Source organism: Boleophthalmus pectinirostris, unplaced genomic scaffold (genome assembly GCF_026225935.1).
Source record: "Boleophthalmus pectinirostris isolate CB_2022bp ecotype Guang Dong unplaced genomic scaffold, ASM2622593v1 HiC_scaffold_3, whole genome shotgun sequence".
Taxonomy (NCBI): Eukaryota; Metazoa; Chordata; class Actinopteri; order Gobiiformes; family Gobiidae; genus Boleophthalmus; species Boleophthalmus pectinirostris.
The window spans coordinates 28,417,895-28,438,338 of NW_026571299.1; the positions used below are offsets into that span (position 1 = coordinate 28,417,895).

General features: G+C 37.5%; 2 protein-coding genes, 4 non-coding genes and 1 pseudogene across 6 annotated transcripts; 2 read left to right on the forward strand and 5 right to left on the reverse strand.

Moving 5' to 3' along the window:
- Positions 1–621: 621 nt before the first annotated feature.
- Positions 622–9,103, reverse strand: gnl3 (guanine nucleotide binding protein-like 3 (nucleolar)). Its single transcript, XM_055160174.1, has 16 exons — positions 9,011–9,103; positions 8,390–8,514; positions 8,142–8,200; positions 7,476–7,616; positions 6,919–7,038; positions 5,981–6,052; positions 5,778–5,907; positions 5,377–5,480; positions 4,735–4,885; positions 4,571–4,658; positions 4,063–4,240; positions 3,494–3,636; positions 2,151–2,287; positions 1,458–1,606; positions 1,197–1,257; positions 622–886 (listed from the first exon to the last, which is right to left on the reverse strand). Exons 2-16 carry the CDS (start codon positions 8,400–8,402, stop codon positions 792–794), a joined length of 1,641 nt encoding a protein of 546 aa, XP_055016149.1. The 5' UTR covers positions 8,403–8,514; positions 9,011–9,103; the 3' UTR covers positions 622–791.
- LOC129411150 (small nucleolar RNA SNORD19) lies at positions 1,745–1,817 on the reverse strand. Its single transcript, XR_008633173.1, has one exon. It is a non-coding gene; the product is annotated as a small nucleolar RNA SNORD19 (small nucleolar RNA).
- Positions 3,359–3,432, reverse strand: LOC129411148 (small nucleolar RNA SNORD19). The gene has a single exon (XR_008633172.1). It is a non-coding gene; the product is annotated as a small nucleolar RNA SNORD19 (small nucleolar RNA).
- Positions 5,247–5,331, reverse strand: LOC129411152 (small nucleolar RNA SNORA47). Its single transcript, XR_008633175.1, has one exon. It is a non-coding gene; the product is annotated as a small nucleolar RNA SNORA47 (small nucleolar RNA).
- On the reverse strand, positions 6,388–6,519 carry LOC129411151 (small nucleolar RNA SNORA47). Its single transcript, XR_008633174.1, has one exon. It is a non-coding gene; the product is annotated as a small nucleolar RNA SNORA47 (small nucleolar RNA).
- A 79-nt stretch (positions 9,104–9,182) lies between the features above and the next one.
- Positions 9,183–13,907, forward strand: LOC110168387 (zinc finger protein 227-like). The gene is made up of 2 exons (XM_020933825.2): positions 9,183–9,439; positions 10,349–13,907. Exons 1-2 carry the CDS (start codon positions 9,223–9,225, stop codon positions 11,230–11,232), a joined length of 1,101 nt encoding a protein of 366 aa, XP_020789484.1. The 5' UTR covers positions 9,183–9,222; the 3' UTR covers positions 11,233–13,907.
- Positions 13,908–17,219: 3,312 nt separating this feature from the next.
- LOC110168406 (zinc-binding protein A33-like) lies at positions 17,220–18,784 on the forward strand (annotated as a pseudogene).
- The last annotated feature ends 1,660 nt before the right edge of the window (positions 18,785–20,444 follow it).

The window sequence follows — 20,444 nt, forward strand, 5'->3', positions numbered from 1 at the left end:
TGTTAAAAATATATTTCTGTAACCATGACTGCCCAGGTTTAGACTGACTGAGGACTGTCAAATTTTAATGGAATCCAGTGATCCAGTACTTGGTTAGATTGTGGACTAATGGTTTGGTTACTGGAGTGGAAAATCTGGTCTGATTTATGTTCATGAATGTTGCCAGCTGCCAACTTTTGGGTTAGTGGGCGAAAGCTCTACTCCTGAGCCACACTCATCCTGGCAGGAGAGATGGGAGATAATATTCTAATTTCATGAACACAATGTTAAGTTCATCTGACAACAATGTATGTGAAAAGGATGCATATGGTTTAGTTAACTTAAAATAAACTTGCTCTGTACACTTTCAAACTAATATGTTTATAAAGTGATATTTTTGTTTTATGGTCCGTTTGTTTAGTGCAATAACATTTTTGGCACATTTCTAAAGAAAACCCTTTATCAACCAAATATCAATATTGTCATGTGGATAATCTAAGACATATTTGCCCAGTAACATAACCTAAGACTGACATTACACATCCATGGGTTTCAGAATGATGACAAATTCGGTTTGCTGCCATAGAAATTAACAATTTAACCTAATACAGTAATATCAAAATACATTTAAAAACCCAAGCATTACACATTCATAGTAGTTTTTATTTCATATAGTCAAATCTATATACAACATTTAAAGTTAAAACTGCTGTGGATTTGGTTTCTATTTCTAGCAATAGAAAAGTCCATATTTTCTTTTATCAAAGTCCATATTTTCACAATTGTTAGTGGAGTACATTTTGTCTCTTGGTTCATTTGAAGTCCACACTGAAGTCATAAGCGTCATCTGCGGTGGAGCTGGAGATATTCACGGTGACAGGCTGGACCGGAGCTGGAGGTTCTGCAACTAGAAAAGAAATTATTCTATTATGTTGTATAAACAAGGAGCTAATTAAATCCCTGTTTCTGTTTAAATGCAGGAGAATCGGACATCAGGCACAAAGTCAATCATTTCCTTTTTTTTCTTTAATACAAGTATGTGAGACAGGCCTCTGCTCTGACAATGTTTAACAGCATTTATTCAACAGATTCATGCTGCTTTGTTTTTTTTTTACTTGAAGACACCACTGTTTGTTTGGACACAAATTCAACAATGCAATGTAATGTAAAAGCAGTTTTATGTAGCAACAGGTTTTTTTTTTTTTTTTTTTACATACTTGTTACTTTTTTCTGTGGCCTCTTTACATCCTCTTCATGTAAATCTACTTCCTCCTCCATCTGCAAATAACAACATTTTAAACACTTGTGTAAGACTTTAATACTCAAAGCTCTTTCTTCACAATGATTTCCCAGCGGTTGGATCAGAGTTGGATTAGAAGTCTTCATCAAAACATCAAGACTGAAATTTTGTCCTCATTTCGAATCGCTGGGGTTTAAAAATATTTGAAAAACCATTATCTCTACATAAACAGTTTTACCTCCTCATTCTCCTCATCTTCATCTTCTCCATCCTCTTCAGTTTTTTGTTCACTTTCTGTTACAATGATTTCAGTCACTTTCAGGACCCCCGCTGTTGGTCCTCTGGAAGTAAAACTTATGCTGCTTGCTGGGTTTGGAAACTTCACAGCTAAAAACAAGCCAAAACAAAAATAAAAAAATAAACACATCAAGAACTTATTTTGACACCATCTGGTCACTTAAGTATACCGATTTTGCTTCAACACATTTTTGGTTATTTTCTGTTAATAGTTCTGGGTTAGTCCTGGTCTATGTTTGGATCAGAGTTGGATTATAAGTCTACAAAGTGAATTTCAGACGTTGTTTTGTCCTCATTTCCAAACTGCATTCCTAAAACAAATTCATTGATTTTATTTTATCATTTTAAAATCCAAGAAAAAAGTGACAAACTCTTCCATGTTCCTGGTTTAGTACTTTTTTCTGTTTTTAACAATAGGAAGACTTGTGAGATTGTGGTATTGATCTGAGCTGAAGAGACAAATGTAATTATTTAAATTGTATATTTGCGCCTTATTGTCTGGTCTTCTGATGTTAAGTCTTTAAATGACCTTGGACTCTAATGCTATTGTTTTATAGGTTTGCAATCAAAATCATGAAAACCAATGCATTATTTTTCAATTGGCCTCATATTTCTTCTATTGCCTGTTTTTAACCTTTCAAAGTTTCTTCGTTGCCCATTTGTATTTTCTTGAGGTCCCATCCCTTCTTCATCTCAGCCACAGTCTCCTCAGACACGTACGGAGGGAGGGGGCTCTTCTCTGGAGGTTTGCAGTGATAACTCAACTTCGCGCTGGACAGAAAACAAAAAGTGTGATTTAATAATAAGATTTTTATTTCAGCATTGGGTTCATAGCACACATTAGTGGTTCTCAAACAGTGGGGCACATTATACTAGTTGTGCATAGGTGTAGTCTGGTCAAATTATTATGTTTTATGTGTTAGTTCCATAGACCGTATATATGAATGGACAGGGCTAACGCACTAGCTGCCATGTTCCAATAGGAAGTTCAGACGTGGGCTCTTCTGGCTCCTTCGGACCCTGGCTCCCACTGACTTGCACTGGTCTCTTGTGGTCCCTCTCTCTGTGAGTGCTACTCTGAGTCTCATTATTTTAGTCTTAAAATAATTATTAACCCACTCAACCTGATCCTGAATTTTTCATTTTGCTATATCTTTCCTAAATCAAGATATGAACATACATAATCAAATCTGACCAATCAGATGCTTTCATTTCCCGAGGGTGCTCCCGCTAGCGTTAGCAACAGGTTTGATTGACTAGTCCGTTTCATTGCTAAGTAAGCCCCTTTCCCGTTTTTCGGTGAGAAGGACAGGCACAGCTCTTGTGATTGCTATGATACTCGGTCGGATTTTCAAATATAGAGCCTGGCTCCAAATTCGCTCCTGTAACCGTTCGCATCGGGAACTTCATTGGAGTGGAACTGAACACTATGGGTCACATCACACTCTTGCATAGTCTGGTTTAAACCTGGGTAGGTTAAATTAATAGTCCCTGTATTGTTTTGCTAATGTACTTTTTTGTATTCAGTATTGACCCAAGTTACTCCTAATCAAAGTTAAAATAAGCTCCTAGTTTTAGAGCTTGATTCAGATTTATAATGGTCCAGTTTTAGACCTTTAGTTCTAATCTAGTTCAATCTTTTTAGCCCTGGTTGAGTTCTTCATTGGTCACAATAAAGTCCTAGATAAGTTCTTATTATTGTTAGGTTGGTGTGTGAAGTTGAATCAAATAACAGCACCATTCCATAGAAATTAACATTTTATTTCATTTAAAAAGAAGGATTTGATTCATGTTAATTCTTAAGAACTAAATTACGAGTGAATAGTTTGTGAATCACTGGTCTATTATGTTTGGATCAGAGTTGGATTATAAGTCTTCAAAATGATTTTCAGACTTGAGTTTTGTCCTCATTTCCAAACAGAAGCTTCTCTATAAATGGTCACATAATCATTTATTTAGTGGACACTTAGTACTAACCCGGTCCAGTCAGCCAGGAACACTGATGCTGCCTGCTCTGTGTTGGCCACGCCCCCTTTCTGCAGAAATCCACGTTTTTTGGCGAACATCGTGAGAAACTCCAGAGGGTTTCTGTAATCTGGGACAGTGTACTGTAACATGACCTGAAACAACAAACAAGGCACTAAGAAAAGTCAGACAAGGCAACTTTGAGTTAATATTCATTCTTCAGGCCTGCACGGGTGAAGGCCATTATAGGTAATGGCTAATGAGGGGTGAGTAATACAGCCAAAACATTATAACAATCACACTAAGCATTAGGTTAACCAGTAAGAAGAATGAGTAGGAAATTGACAGTCCAGCTCACAATTCATTTTCAGTATATATATATATATATATATTTTATATGTGTGTGTGCGCGTGCATGTGTATATATTATAAATATAATATATATTTTAAAAGTTTGAAGGCTTGAAAAAGGAATCACAACAGGCTTCAAGGCGAGCCACACTGTAGACTACATACATCTTTTTGGGCATAGAGCTATATTAAAGTGTGTTGTTTGGCACAAAGATAGAAATGGGAGTCACCTGAGTTTTATCACAGTGCTTGAGCAGTGTAGTTGCTGCTTGTAGTTCAGACTCCAGTCCCTCCTCAACTCTCAGAGACCTCAAGGCCAGAGCCGGAGCCGGATTTGAGTCCTCGGCTACGACCCCCGGGCTGTCAATCAAGTTTATGTTTTTCAGGATGTGCACCTCCTGCATTGACCTGTATGGGAAGAAGATGGTCAAAATGGTCATTAGCCATTATAATAATAAAAAAAAAATACTAAAGATGTGTTAAGCATGTTCAGGAAGCATCTAATGAAAAAGGCCTACTGCTATAGCTTGCACTGAGCCCACTGAAGGAGCGGGTGCAGTAGTCCTAAGTGCACTGCTCTCAGAGAGAATATCGACCTAATTAGTGACTGTGTGAAAACAACCTAAGCCTTGCAAAACCCAGATGATGTGGACATTGTGTCCAGGGCTGTCATTTTTGCTCTTGCTAATTTATAGTGTCATAAATCAACTAGCATACCTGCTTCAATATTGTACTTACTTTGTGATGCCTCTCTTCACTCCAGCATTACAGGCCAGAACTCCCTTTACACTGTTGATCACACTGCTCTTTCCCACATTTGGAAAACCTAAGATTGTATACAACAATTCAAAATAAAAAAATTTCACATAAACATCATCAAAACAAACAAATGGTCTCCTTACCCACAAGTCCGACCTTGAGCGCCCCCTCTCTGTTGGAGGCAGTGTAGAAGCTCGTGAGCAGATCTGAGAGACAGTTCTGTCCGAAGCAGGCAGCTCCTCGCGATCTGTCCAACAAACCATTTGAAGGAGTTATCCGGCTTTTCTTCTCCTGCTGAAATAAATACAAAACAAAAACATTTACAATCTAGCTTACAAGATGTTGCTGTAACTAAATAGGCAGGTATTTTAGGTATTATTGTCAATTTTTTATTTACATAAGAAATTTCTAAACTGAATTGTTTATTTTTCTACTAGTGCTACCACTTCTTTGTTTTTAAGATTTGAGATGGAATAAATAATTTTTGACATGACCATTCAAAATGCCTGACATCTTCCATTATTGCAAAAACCTTATGTGACAGCTAGAGCTCAACAGCGGCATCACCATAATGTAAAACTATAACAAATCCAGCAATTATTAAGTGCATCTGTTCACAAGATTCAAGTCAGTCTTGCACACAGCAGAGCAACTTTAAATGAATGCATTGTTTTTTTCTTTTGGAGGTTATAACCAGTTAGAGCAGCACTTAGGAGCCACTTAACCTTCTCAATCCTCCATAGAGTTACATTTTGAAATGTTCTTTACTTTTTTTTTAAACTTACCATAGTTTTGTCTTGAATCTGTGTAGATGCTTTGAATGCCAAGACCGGAAACTCCCTTTGTAAACACTGGAGCCATTTCTCTGCATTATCTTTAGGTACAAGATCTTTAGACACAGAAACAATCATTCAGTAATTTACAAAATTTAGTTCAATACAATTCAATATTAACTCCTCAGTAAGTACTGTATGTATGTAAAGCTGGGGTATACTTTTTTTTTGGTAAATTTCAAAATGAGACTGCTGTAGTGGTATAAACTAGAAGTACAAGAGAATTTTAGATATTTTGCTCTATGCAGGGCATTCTATAGTTTAAATAATTGCAGCCCTTGTGATTTAATAATTGGATGAACTCAAATTGTGACAAACTGTGCTGCCCGAGCATACAGAAACAAAATACTCACCTATTTTATTTAATAGAAAAATTAATTTCTTGTTTTTCTGTAGAACTGTCTCCTCGAGCTGTGGACACCGACAGCCCAGAGGGTCCCGAGCATCCAGCACTTCAATAATGACATCGGACGCATCTATTACCTAAAGTATCAAGATCACATTAACAACACAGAAAAAAATATAACAATACATTTTTAAATAAAGGGAATGTTACCTTATTTAACTCTGAGCAAAGATAATGTTTGGAATTCTTCTCAACTGCTTTCTGTTTTCTTTGAGCTTCATCCTATGAAAAAATAAGGAGAAAGGCATGATATAAAATGATGGATGATTCATGCAACTGTCTATTTTTCCCATCGACTCCAATTAATCAGCATTGGTCACGCTATGAGTGAAAGATTATATTAAAGTGAAGAGATTTAAATTAGAATGCATTTACACTTGCACCTCAAAATTGAGATTTGCAATGAAATGTATCAATTCTATAAATCCCAACTGAAAATCCTTTGCATCTTTCATGGTTCCAAAAAATTTACAACTACTACGACTAACTACTATACATTCATTGGCATAACCATAATATACAAGAGAAACTAAATCTAAATCAGTAGTGATCAAATGTATTTGTTCACAAGCATCACGTCACTCTTGCACACAGCAGTGTGAATTTAAGTGAATGCATTGCTTTTTCTTTTGGAGGTTGTAACCAGTTGGAGCAGCACTTAAGAGCAACTTAACTTTCTCAATCCTCCATACATCTGCATTGGTTCACATTTAAATTAGAATGTGTTTACACTTGCACATCAAAATTGGGACTAAACTGGGACTAGACCAAGAACCAAATCAATACCCAAGTGTGAACAGACCCTTCAGTCACATTTTTTGGTTTGGTAAAAAATCTTCATCCACCCCTAGCTGCATGTGTGTGGTTTCACTCATCTACTTCCCTCTACACTCCATCCAAAAACATGAATTTACAGCAGCATACATTTTTACCAGTGAGAATCAAACCTATAACCTTATGATCGATGAGTTAGATGAAATAATGAGATAAAATATGTTTTCCTCCAGACCAATGACTATTCTCCAAATACATACACTTCAAACAACATTATTTCAGTCCTTTGAAACAAGACACAGTTGTGAGTTTACCTTTCGAGCCTTCTTGGCTTTGGGCTCTGCTTCTTTTGTTGACCCCTCTTTCTCCTTCTTCCGCTTCTGGGCTCGCTCCTCTTTTTTGGCTTGTTTTCTTTTCTCCTTCTCTTCTTCAATCTGACATTTTAAAAGAAAACAAAAAGCAATTATGTTAAATTTTCAACATAATAATTACAAGATGAGAGAAACAAAAACAAATTCAAAACGATGTTGAATATTGCAACATTGTTTCAATAGTTTAAGTTCAAATAACCTAAAAAAAATTAAACAGAGTATACCAGTTTAATCTATTTTTTAAAGATAACAATTCAAGTTTGATTCAGTGAATAAGATTAAATGTACATATAGACAAAACAATATTATAATAGTCTACAATAGAATAATATTCTAACTCACATAATATTTTCATTTTAGTTTATGCAATGAAAAAAAAATTCTATACATCTTTGTTTGAAGGCAAGACAGTTATTATTGCTACTATTAAGGTACTTTTATGGACAGTGACAGCCTTAGGTAAGATTGAAAATTCAACGTATTTGTATAGGTCGGTTTACCTGTAGTCTCCGTTGCTCAGCCTCCCTCAGCACCTCCTCTTTGAAGGGGGCGCTGCTTGGGACCCCAAGATCCTTTTTAGGGCGTTTAGTGATTCCTTTCTTTTTTGCTTCTTTTCTGAGTTTTCTGTTGTGTTCCCGAACCTGAAGAGTTAATATGAAAGTGTGACTAAAAGTTTGTCGTACTTGATCATTATTTAAATTACAATTATTGGCTCATTTGTATGCCAGATGCCCTTGATGTTGCAACCAGTTGTATTGTTGGTGAAGTGTCTTGACCAACGACAGCAAGATAGTGTGGGGAAACACTCAAACACTGCCCAACGTCAGTTCATAATTTATCAAAGTATACTAAAAACATTACTACTATATCTATATTGATTATAAAGGTATTAGTTGAGTTGATTCGAAACTGTAAATGTAACTGAATGAAAGCTATAAGGAGAATAATTTACTCAAGACATGTGGGGCAAAATTCCCGTGGGAAAAGGCATGTGCCGACTTTGTTACAAACTACCATAAGAGTGTAGTCGTGTTGTTTTCTTTACAAATGTTCAGTAAACCAGAAACCTAACTGTAAAGGATATTAAGTGTTATCCAATGCAGCTTAGTTTTGAAGTAAATTGAAATGCAAATTGCTATTGTCAAAACCACAACAAAGCTTTTCACCTTTTTCTGAATCTTGTAACGTTTGGCACAAGACACCCTTTTGCTCGCTTTTCTTAACTCTGAAATAAAAACAAAAACAACATTTTATCAATGAGTTTGCACAATGCTAAACGTATGCTAGCACTGCATGAACAGGGGTTAGAGACCAAAATCAGCTAACAACTCACATTTCATCAATTATAAAGTACATATCTACATGTTTTTAGTTAGGTATAGTGTATAAATGTAGAATTATAAAGATTACTCACTCGGTCGCTTCATATTTTAGCCGTAGATCCGAAACGTGCAGGAGTTGTCTGACACACACGTGGGGCAGTAAGGATGAACGAACGAGGCGTGTGTTGGGACAGGCTGCTACTGCGCCACGTGTGGACTGGGGGTAAAGTGTTTTTAAAAGAAATTTAAAATAAAAAAGAAATGACGTTACAAGAAAGTCTACCGTTAACAAAAATAAAACATAGAAATGCATATTTGTATCACAATGATTTTGCCAACAGTTATACTGCAACATTATATTGGGCTTTATAATAACATATTTTTATTTGTTTTATTTTTATTTCAGAATAAATACAGACTAAAACTGTGCCAAAACTATGTAGAAATGCAGTTATTTTATATTTGTGGAAAAAGTATAGTTTCCCATTATTTATTGAGACTATGGTAGCACAAGTAATCAATATTGGAATATTTCATTTAATACAATTTTTGGTCAACATTTCTGACAGTGTCAGTTAAGCCCCCCACTGTATGTCTTTATACAGTCTATGGCTAAGTCTCTAATTACAAGACACTTCAGATTACAGGGTAAATTTTAGATAGTTCCTTCTACATAATTATGATAATACAACAAAATGTATAATTTGGTTTACCAGCGGTTTGTTCATCTCGTTTTTAAACTACGATGGCAAAAAATAGACTAGCAGGGCCCATCTAGTCAACTTTATGAATGATAAACCCTAGATAAAGCATTCTTAAAAGAGTACAATGTTTAATAACCTCATTTGGGACATGCGCAGGGGAAACAAATGCAGAGGAAGCCCGTCACGTGACTTGGGTAGAGCATCCTTTTGGCCCTTTCTGGATGATAGCGCGACGGCTCCGTTCTACCCGAATAAACATGACCAAATTGCAGTTTTTAAACGTGTTTTTGACCGAGCGCCTAATGCTCGCAGCACAGGAGATCTACAAGTCTGTGGAAGACACCATTTTGGAGTATCAGGAGGAGATCGCGATCAGAGAGAGAGAGAACGATCATCTGAGGCGCAGGCTTCGGGACGCGGGCATCGAGATATGGCCAGGTGCTAATGCTAACATGCTAAAGAGGATCTTGTAATATTTTCTCTTTTTACGTGAGAGTGTTTCTGTAGTAAAGACGTACAGTAACACTGGGAAGAGTCTAAGCATCGTGCAAACTAAGCATCATCTTGAAATTAGTGTTAAATCAAATCGCTGACTGTAATGTTGGCGTTTTAAGGAGGCTAGCGCGTTAGCAACCTTTGTTCGTAAGCTAACTAGCTTTGACTTGAGATAGCGGCTCTGTGGGAGTCCTCCTACATGGATTTTGACCGAAGAGCGAGATCAAAATGCAGCTGCTGCTAGAGTCACGTTTAGTGACATGTCATTTCTATTGAAATACAAAATAATGTCAATTAGGATTATTATATCCCCGCTTTAACATGATTTGTGGTGTATGGAAAAAATAAGGTAGGTGAGGCAGTTAGGCCTCAGATAATCAGTACAAATCTGCCTAAATCGCAATTTAATTAAATGTTAAACATTGTTTTGGCATTGTCAGTGTTTGTTGTTTAAAGACGTATTATGTTGACCACACATTTTTATGTCCTAACGTCCAGATTTAAACGCATCAAAATTTGTAGGCCTGAAGTAAGGTTCTTCTTAAACTGCATTTGTATATGTAGTCTATAGTACTGGACATTATATTAACCAGACATGTCATTGTTAAAATAATAATATCAAACAAATCAATTTAAACTATAATTGCCCTTAGTTTATTACATGCAATTGCATTACTTTGACAGTCATATTGAGACGAATGTTATGATTATAATTGTTAGCAAAATGTTTACCCTGTTCGCTTTGAGAGATTTCCTGATGATAGAGTAGACTATATTGCTAATGCATTGTTCTATGTATTTTATCTGTAATATGTACTCATGGCCTTCCGTATTGTCCAATTGTATTTTCAGACCGTCCTTCTATGGGTCTATTGGATGATGAAGACGGAGAGCACCCACGTCGTGAGTGGAGTCCAAGCATGGGTCATGAGGAGCGCATCCCGATTCAGATCAAGGACAAACGTGACCACCGCCAAAACCAAGGCCCTGATCCCCACCCGCACCCACACAACCAACATGGCTCCTCCTGCAGTGCCTCCGAGAACCTCTATCCTCCTCAGCGCTCTGACTATCCACAAGAGGCGCCTCACTCTTCCAATCTGCAGCAGGGAGTCGAGAATAGAGAGCGAGATGTGCCTAGTAGAAATCCAGTCCGCAAAATTGAGCCGAATTCTAACCCCAACCCTCAGCCTCTTGCGCCCGTCAACCCAAATTGCTCCAACAACGAAAACATTGACATTATAGGTGTTGATAATGGAGGCGGGATGGTGAAGGGTAGAGCCACTAGGGGGCAGTCTTCTCATATGAGTAACCAAGCCGCGGCTAGCAACAATGTGGAATGCCCGCACCAGAAGTCGCCAATCCCGGGACATATGTCATCATTCTGTTGTAAAGTTTGCGGGGAGGCGTTTAGTCACATGGGCCATCTGCACGTGCATGTTCAGGTCCACACACGTGAGAAGCCGTACCGATGCGGCGTTTGTGGTAAGTGTTGTAGCTCGTCTGGTAGGTTACAGGAGCATCAGCGTAGCCACACGGGAGAAAAGCCGTTTAGATGTCAGATTTGCGGAAAAGGTTTTACACAAATGGCTCATCTCAAAGTGCACATGAGAATTCACACCGGAGAAAAACCTTACAGCTGTCCAGTCTGCGGAAAGTGCTTCAGCCGCTCAGACAAAATCAAACGCCATCTCCAAACCCACAACCGCGACGGGCAGTACTTCTCAGGTCAATAAGGGAGTAAATACTGTAGAACTCCATTCACACATAGATCCCAGTAAATCTCCGGGTACAGAATGGCTACAGTGACCCCCATTCACACATGCACCAGTCCCAAAACATTGGTGCTCTGCTCTTTTCACACATAACTTGCGTTTTGCTTGGCTTTCTGTCTCATAGCAAAACTCTGCTGCATTATTTAAATTGAATGAGGAGGGAAACTAAAGGGAAACCAGGAAACTAAAATGGTAACTAAAGTGATCAAGCTGGTAATTAACAATAACCAAGCAGTGATACTGGCTATTTTATGGCTTTATTCAAACACATAAGCCTTCCCTGCATATGCCCAGTAATTTACCTGGGAAATTGCCAGATCAGAAATACAGGGAAGTCTGTTCTGGCTTTGTTCACACATGACCCTGCTCTGGCAAAATGCAGGAAAATTCCCGTGTCAGACTGCATGTGTGAATGGGGGTCTAGTCTTACTTCACTTCCCTAACCCGTGTGTTCTTTCTGTGACATTTTTTTTTTACAGTAGGAAGCAACCTTTTTAACGAGTTATGAGAAATGGCTTGCTAAAAGGTTCCTACAGTGTAAAATGTCTTTAAATGCGCAATCTCTGCCATTAGGAGAAATAGGGCTGGGTGACATGGTACAATTTGTGTTTTTAGCTTTAGATTTGACAAGGGAAATCCCACTTATATTGATCATGTCTGTGTTGTTGAGTCAAGTAATTAAAATGTATAAAAGCTTGGATTTATAATGTGCTGTACAAACTTGACAAGCTTACCAAAGCGCTACGTTGGCTGTTGTTAAATTAACTTTCCACACACAAAGTACAAGTTTTCTGTGATAGGAGAAAGTATTCAAAGAAACCGTATTTCTTTCGGGGACTCTGGTTTCCCCTATGAACCTACAATATGTCACTCTTGACAATAAACCTAGTTTTTAGCAGTTTAACCCCAGCTGTATTTAACAATGATCCAAATGCAGAGGACACAACAGTCTACCTTCTTCATACAATAACTTAAAATTGTTAGATGACTGGTGGTCTATATTATCTAAGCTGACTGACATTTTGCAACAGGTTTCTATCTAGTATCAGAAATAAAAGATACAGAAAAAAAGGTTATTTAATCACTTAAAAATATTATGAATTTTACAAATCCAGTGCTTCTACTGTTGTCAAGTTGGTGATAGTGCAAACCAAGCAGTCAAAATAGCTGTAAAGCCTTTTCCAATTATGTTTAAAGTGAAATGTTGAAACTGATCAGATGTCTCCTAGCCCTATTGCAGTCTTCGTAGGCCCTTATAGCCGTTTTATTTTTTTCTATTTTATACGTTTTTAACTTTTTTTTTTTTTTTTTTTAATCAGTGGCACACTCTGATACAATAACTACTTTTCAATTAGTCTTCCACGTTATTTTTGTCACTTTACACGATAATGACTCCAACAGTGTTTAGCATCACAGTGTGTATCTTATATCTCTTTGTTTCTCTATTTTTAATTTTAGATTCACAGTTTAGCTACATTTTAGATGATATTTGCATGGATTAAGTGTAAAATTGATGGATGGACATAGTTGCCAGTTTCTATGTAGATAACTTGTCATTATTTTGTTACAAGACATTCTGGCACTGGTCACAAATGTATTCTATTTTTAGATTTATTGTATAACTATTACATTACATTGTCTTACTTCTTACAATAAAATGTCTGTATGTCAAATATGTCTTGAGTTTTTAGTGTCAGAAAAGTTAACTCCAATTCTTGCGATCCTGATTCGATTTATAATTTTGATTCAATGGCGTTGAGTACGAGGAGTATCCATAAGTTTTGTTTAAGATCTGTGGCTTTGCAGAATTGGCCAAGTAACAGTTGATGTGAAAATGGTTCTAAACAAGGAAGTCAAAAACCTTTCCGAGTTTTGTGCCAAATTTTGAGAGTTTTGGTTATTCCAAATTCTTCCCAACCCTGATATTTAAAAAATTATCCATGTTTTGTTAACTGTCAAGCATTTAATCTTCGATTGAAAAACATTGCTACAAAAGACTAACACATTTATGCAAAATCCGTAACAAATTGTTCTAGATACAGTTACCATTGTAACTTTTTTTTTTTTTTTCTGACAACTTTGGTTCATTTTCGGGAACATTTCTCTAACCACATAACCTTCATTGGACCAACAGGCTTTTATGCACATGGTTTAGAGTTTGACCATATACAGTCTATGAGTCGGGCATAATCACAAATGACTTAAACTGTATAGTGTCAAATTTTATGTCACTAAAAACTACACATTTCATAATAGAACAGTTTAAAAAGTAGAAGTAATTAAAAGTTTTTAATTGTTATAATGATGTCCAATTTGCCAAAAACATGGACTAGAGGAAAATTAAGTTATTAGCTGGGCAATCTAAATGTCAAATATATCATCCAGTCCGTATCTCATTATGTCTTCTCAGGGGCAGTGTGTGATTCCAGCTCATGTAAAAAAAAACACTTCAGACTGCAGAGTTGGGGTTATTGGGGATATTATTGCCTTGTTTTTGTTTTCACTTGCCTTTTTTTTTTTTTACAATCTATAAATCAAATATGTGGTGAAGACAACCTCTTTCTCTCACTATCTGAAAAGTGTTAATGTGTAAACATGTGGAATAAATGTATTTTTAATAAAGTAGGTATCCAAGATTCATTGTCGGTGTGTCTTTTTCATAATTTTAACAAGCACATTTCATAAAATATTCTGTTATGAGTAGCATTAAGTATTTAAATGGCATTGCTTGCCCACCCACTTGAGTATCTAACGTAGTACTTTCCTACCATAAATTCTAAACTCTAGTGTTAGGGAAGTCTTTGCTGCCCCCTAGAGTATAATAAAATCTTATGTACTACCAGATTAACCACAAGGGGTCGGCCTTAGATCAACCTACATAACACTGTGGGAGTCAGTCGTAATAGTAATAGTCTACAGTCGTTCTCTAAACATTTTCAGACTACCCCCAAATCCAAAACTTTATCTGGTTTACATATGGGGGCCATGCATTAATTAAACCATCTATTTAAAAAAATAATAATAATAATTGAGAAACACTGATCTACTTACTTACATTTTTTTTTTTTTAGAAATCTCCTCAAATGTATTCAGAACAATATACATTTATACATTAAAAACTAAAACAAACCTAGTATATTTAGTCCTATAGGCTCTACAGGCCTAAATATACCAGCCCTCGTCAATAATAGTTATAATCTACATAAGAGGTTATCACTACCATTTAGTATGTTTGTAAATATGTAAAATCATATATTTTTAAAATCTTGTGGGGGTTTTTTTTGTTAGAATTTACATAATTCTCAGTAATGTGTGCATCCTAAGTAAAAACGTGTGTTCTTTTAGCAGAGCAGCTTGATTGTGCTTGATGTTTGATTAGAATATGCAAATGTACAGTGAGGAGCATTTGGTGAGAGTCTGGCTGGAGCAGAGGAGTGGGGAAAGACCTCACTCGTTTCCATGTGAGCAGGTTTGTAATGAGGCTAATGAAGACTGCATCTTATGTTTGATCAGGAGTCTCCCTCTGTACGCCTGAGTCCAGCCACAACCAAGTCTTGCGTGAAAACAGTCCAAAACCAGATCCAAAACAGGACCTGAACGGATCTGTCTGCTGCTTATGTGTTCAAAGGATGACAGCACTGGACAGGGCTGAAGCCAGGAAAGAAATATGCAAGAGTTTTTTTCACTGAACTGGAAATACAGGGCTAGTCTTGGAGATGTTATTATGAAGAGATCTAATGTTATGCTCAGTGTATAGTCAGTCCTGCTGTCGTTGTAATGCTTTTTAGGATGGCTCTTGCATAGGCTCCACCACATAAAAGTCAACTGGGACTAAACCAGGAACTACAGGTCTACATCAGGGCTAAAATGGTCTCAAAAGAACATCTCAAAACAGAACTCATAATAGTTGCTGAGTAATAGCATAATAGCTGAGTTCCAGTTACATCATGTTTTGATCTGGTTTAGGTTTAAAGTGTCTGTAATTACTGGCATATCCACATGAAAAAAATTACATAAAGTTCAATGTTTTTATTTTCTGTTGGTATAAATTCACTTGCTATGTTCTAACTTTTTGTAATGAGTGGTAGGATTATTCAAACAGGTATTCTTGTCACCTGAGGTTCAAAAGAATAATATGACAACTTTGTCGAGCATTTGAATGTTGAACACAAGTAGCCTATACATGTGTTTGGGTATGTTTTTCTAAACAGTGAAATGTCCATAGAGCTGTTTGTCTAGAATGTTGTGAACACAGCCTATTGGTAATGTGCTGTTCGACCTAAAGTCCCAGTGTCACTAATTAGCTAAAGAACTGACTAAAATAAAAACATGCATTTTTATTATAGATGGAGTACCTCCACCTGCTTGTTTCAAAGGAAAACAGTAAAACAGATCTATCTCACCAGGGAATGTTTGGAAATACTGTATGTTTTAATTCATTCCCATGGAATCATGTGGGTGATGTGCCCTTCCTGAAAGTTACAGAGTGTTGCTTTAGCTGGCCAGCAGAAGAGTGGCAGACATATCTGTGGGTTTGGCCATGGGACAGAGGATCTTTGGGCTCGTGTGTCTTAAGGTGTCATCTCTGCTCATATTTCATAGAGTCTGCAGTCATCCTTCAAAGGGACAGAGACAGAGTGTGGAGAGAGGAGACAGAGCAGGGGGCACCATCAATGTCACCAACAAACTGTAAGGAACTGGTTAGATCAGTGTGTAGATCAGTGTGTAGTAACAGTAACTAGGCATAGACATTTGACTGCAGATAATTCAGCTTTCTACAAATGTTATATAGTTATCAAAATCATACTTTACTTTTATGTATTAAATTGCATTTAAATAAATGCAATATAAAGCATATAAACAATAGCAGAAAGTATATAGTCAAGGTTGAAAGTTTTAAAAAGTAGATTTTTCATATCATTAGACACTAGATATGCTGTTAACTGAATCGTTCCTGCATGTTTGAGAAATCCTGTTCAATGCTTAGAAAATTTCTGTTTGCCCCTATCCTCACCCACTCTGTATTGTCTTGCAGTTCTTCAAAAAAGGTATGCACAAATATAAAAAAAATGTGCAGCCATTAAAAAAAAAAGAAAGAAAAAGAAAGAAAGAAAATTTGATGCATGTTTATTACAGTGAATGTAATGTCTTTATGATGAAGCAAGACAGCTTCATCATAATGACATTTCAAAGAGGAAGTGAATGGACCTGTTATTATTATTAAGTTGATTTTGACCAACATTACAGTTTACAATGAACAACATGTTAAATTATAATAATATATGTATGTCACCCTTTATCATTAAATACCAGAAAACATATAACAGGCCTTATAATTAGGACTCTGATACAGTATTTGCATAGTAACAGATGGGGCCAGGTTTAGTCCGGTCTCAGGTCTAGTTCATGGACTCTAAAGGACACAGAGTCGTCAGCAGATTTACACAGTGCTACAATTACACACAGAGGCTCATGGATTAGGCTGTACAGATAGGGTTTATTTCCTGGAGGCAAAACCTCAACATGCGACACAGGACACTCATATCTTAATCCACAGAGAAAGGATTTTTCATCCAACAAATAATTGTAAAAAATCTACTGTGTATGTCCTTCTAAGTGCAGAGGGCACTGTTGTCTTTAGATGAGAGGTGATTTTTACATGTAATTTTAAATCATTTTGAATTCATTATGGAGTCAGAGTTAGCAGGACATGTTCCCTTTCTGCTCTAATTACAAAAAATATGAAAACATTTAAATAAAATGAAGCAGTTGTGTTAGTACGCCCACACCATGTGATACTGAGGAGTTCAAGTGAAAGTGAGGATTCTGAACACACTGGTCCAACAGGAAGCACAGAGAAACTGAAAGTGTTCAGACAACAGAGTGTGTCGGGACTCAACAGAACAGAGCTGATTTAGCGTCCGCTATGGGGGATCACTCTGAGGAAAATGGCAGTGTCTGAACTGAAAGACTTTCTGAACTGTCCAGTGTGTCTGGACACTTTCACTGAGCCTGTGTCGCTGAGCTGTCACCACAGCTTCTGCTAGCTGCCTCAAGGACTGCTGGGAAAAGAACCAGAACAAGTGCTGTCCCGTCTGCCGCAGGAAGTCCTCCAAAGATGATCTGGACAAAAACTTTTCTCTGAGAGAGCTGAGTCTGGCCTTCAGACAGAGGCAGAGGTCTCAGGAGCAGTGGATGTGCAGTGTTCATCCAGAGGTACCTGGTTTGTTTTGTAAAGAAGAGTCTCGACTGCTCTGTCCTGTGTGTGAGTTCTCTCTGCACACACAGCACCAGGTGGTGTCTGCAGAAGAGGCTGAGAGGGAGCTGAAGGAGAAGCTCACATCACACATACAAACTCTAAAAGACCAGAGACAGAGCTGTGAAGAACAGAAGAAGACCTATGAGCAACTGCAGCAGCACGCAGAGGACCAGGCTGTGGTCTGCACACGTCACATCAGAGCTGTGTTTGAGGAGCTACATGAGTTCCTCAAACAGGAGCAGGAAAGAGCATTGGCCGTGCTGAAGGGGGAACAGCTCAGACAGAGCCACAGTCTGAACTCAGCTCTGCAGAGTGTCAGGGACAGACTGTCCTCTTTAAGCACCAGTATCCAGCTAGAGTTGCGAGCACACACAGACACATGGACTTTTCTCAAATCTGCAACTGAAACCTACAACAAAGATCCAAACATCACAGCAGAGCCCCCATGGCCCAAAGAGGGACTCCTCAACCAGGTCAAAATCCTGGGCAACCTGGGCTTCAGAGTGTGGAGGAAGATGAGGAGTGTGGTCCATTACAACCCTGTGATTCTAGACCCCAATACTGTAGGGGAAAGTGTGTTTCTGTGTGAGGGTCTGAGCAGTGTGAGACATGGAGGGATGGACTATCGTGTGGTCCCTGATAATCCACAGAGGTTCACTAACAGCCCCAGTGTTCTGGGCTCTGAAGGCTTCAGCTCTGGGACTCACCAGTGGGACGTGGAGGTGGGGGACTATAAGGACTGGGTTGCAGGAGTGGCCAAAGAGTCAGTTCAGAGAAAAGATCAGCTCTATGCTACGCCTGAATGTGGAATTTGGTGTTTAAAACACAAAGAGGGTAAATACACAAACGGGTGTCGCAACCCAGTCAAAGTGAGGAGGGCTCCAGGGGAGATCCAGGTCAGACTGGACTATGACGGGGGACAGGTGTCCTTCTATGATGCTCATCACATAACACACTTGTACACTTACAAGCATGCATTTACCGAGACATTGTTTCCGTTTTTCTCAGTTGGACCAGCAGGTGAAGCTAAAACCAAAGAGCTTCGGATATGTGAGGCTCAGAATGAGAATGTAAGCCCACCTTTCTCTGAATGTTCACAGGAAAAAGGACAATAACTAAAAACAGACTGTTAAAGAGACACGGAGCCACCCTCATGTTACTGCATCAAAGTCACATCTGGCTGCTTCCTTTTTTATTATACTGTTTTATGTTTTTGTTTAGATTTTTTTTAAACTACAGTTTCAATGCCAGTATGCCAGGGTACCTTGATTCAAACCAGCTAGTTATTAGGTAAATTCTTGATTAATTTACCTAATAACTAGCAGGTAACCTGCACACAACAAGTGACATTTACATTAGATTGATATCATTAACTACAGCTTAGTATGTAAATAAACACCTGTGTAATATAATAAACAATAACTACAATTTTTAACAATAAATTAATGTCTGTGCATCTGTGCATTGTCTTATTTGATCTTTTTGCTTTCATTTAATTGTAGTACATTTTATATATATATATATATATATATATATATATATATATATATATATATATATATATATATACTATTAAAAATCTGTCCTTTTTATCAAATGAAAAAAATTTAAATAAACTTACATTATATAATAGTATGCAACATATTTACATTGGTATTTGACCAATATTACAAAGTGAGATAAAAGAAGTGAATATTGTAAAAATACTGTACAAGAGAGTTTTACAGTACAGCCTTTATGAGTGACACTACTTGCTGTATAATTTATAGTATAGAGTATATTTGACATACCAGAGCGGTAGGGAGCCTTGTCACTTACAACTCAAACAGAAATAATGTCACATATATGAGCCACCACACATCTGCAGCTCTGCTCGGGTTTCTCCCCACCGCTGTGCGTCAGCCCTCTCCAGAGACTTCATTTGGGTCCCATTTCAACAACTTACCACTGGCTCCCCGGTGTGACTGCCTCTGATGCCCTTCCACCAATTCAGAGGGACAGCTGAAGACGCTGTAACAGAATTTTATTGTCTTAAACACATGAAAAACAGAGCTAGTTCATTTTAAATGGTTTACAGAGGTCCAAAGTTATTTCTCACTTATATTATGCAATCAGGGCATCCTAATTATTCACCATGATAAGTTTCTAAGTGCTTTTCACAACTTTCAGAACCTAGGAGTTTTGCTGTCATGGTAATACTAACAACAACTAGCATGCTAACACACACTTTCTGATTCTCAAACTCATTATATAGATGCAGACAGCATGCAGCAGACTTATTTTGACCTTGAGAGCTGCTTATACAAAATATCTGTACTTGCATAAGACAAATCTATCTAATACAGAGCCTTTTAAGACAAAAAATGTCTGGAAATTTGTCCTCTGCAATTGACCCTTTGAGCTAGAGCTTGGTCAGGAGTACCTATAATCTTATTTTTTTATTTTTATTGGGGGATTGGAGCGCTTAGAGAAAACCTATAGAGGAGAACATGCAAACTGTACATGCATCCCTGGGACCTTCTTGCTGTGAGGGGTTGAATAAGCATCATTCATTTATAAATGAATAAGAGCCACCATGATCCAAATAGGAAGTGAGCATGGGCGTGTGTCAGGCTGCACTGATCTGGTTCAAATTGACTTTACATTGGAAAATTGTTACCCTTCTCTCTGTAACTGCTGCAGTGAGCATCATCAATTTGTTTTTGATTTTGTTTTTTGTTTTTCGCCATTTTGTCCATAAATAGATTCCTAATCCTCCAAATTAGCTCCTATAACTGCTAGCCTTGTGAGCATCATTTGACTGGAGCCGAACGCTGTAGGGTGACGTCACACTCCCTTAGTCACTCCTTTATACAGTCTCTCCTGGGCCAAGTCAGGTTTGTGGAGCTGCATGCCTAGTCTATTTTTGGCTAAA

Bases quoted from the DNA above. Each gene is read 5' to 3' on its own strand.
- gnl3 (XM_055160174.1), bottom strand. The intron at 7,039-7,475 runs GTAAACCGACCT...TTAAAATGTCAG, and splicing joins CTGAGCAACGGAGACTACAG to ATTGAAGAAGAGAAGGAGAA. The intron at 1,258-1,457 runs GTAAAACTGTTT...TGTTATTTGCAG, and splicing joins AAGATGAGGAGAATGAGGAG to ATGGAGGAGGAAGTAGATTT.
- LOC110168387 (XM_020933825.2), top strand. From the start codon at position 9,223: ATGATAGCGCGACGGCTCCGTTCTACCCGAATAAACATGACCAAATTG. The intron at 9,440-10,348 runs GTGCTAATGCTA...TTGTATTTTCAG, and splicing joins GGGCATCGAGATATGGCCAG to ACCGTCCTTCTATGGGTCTA.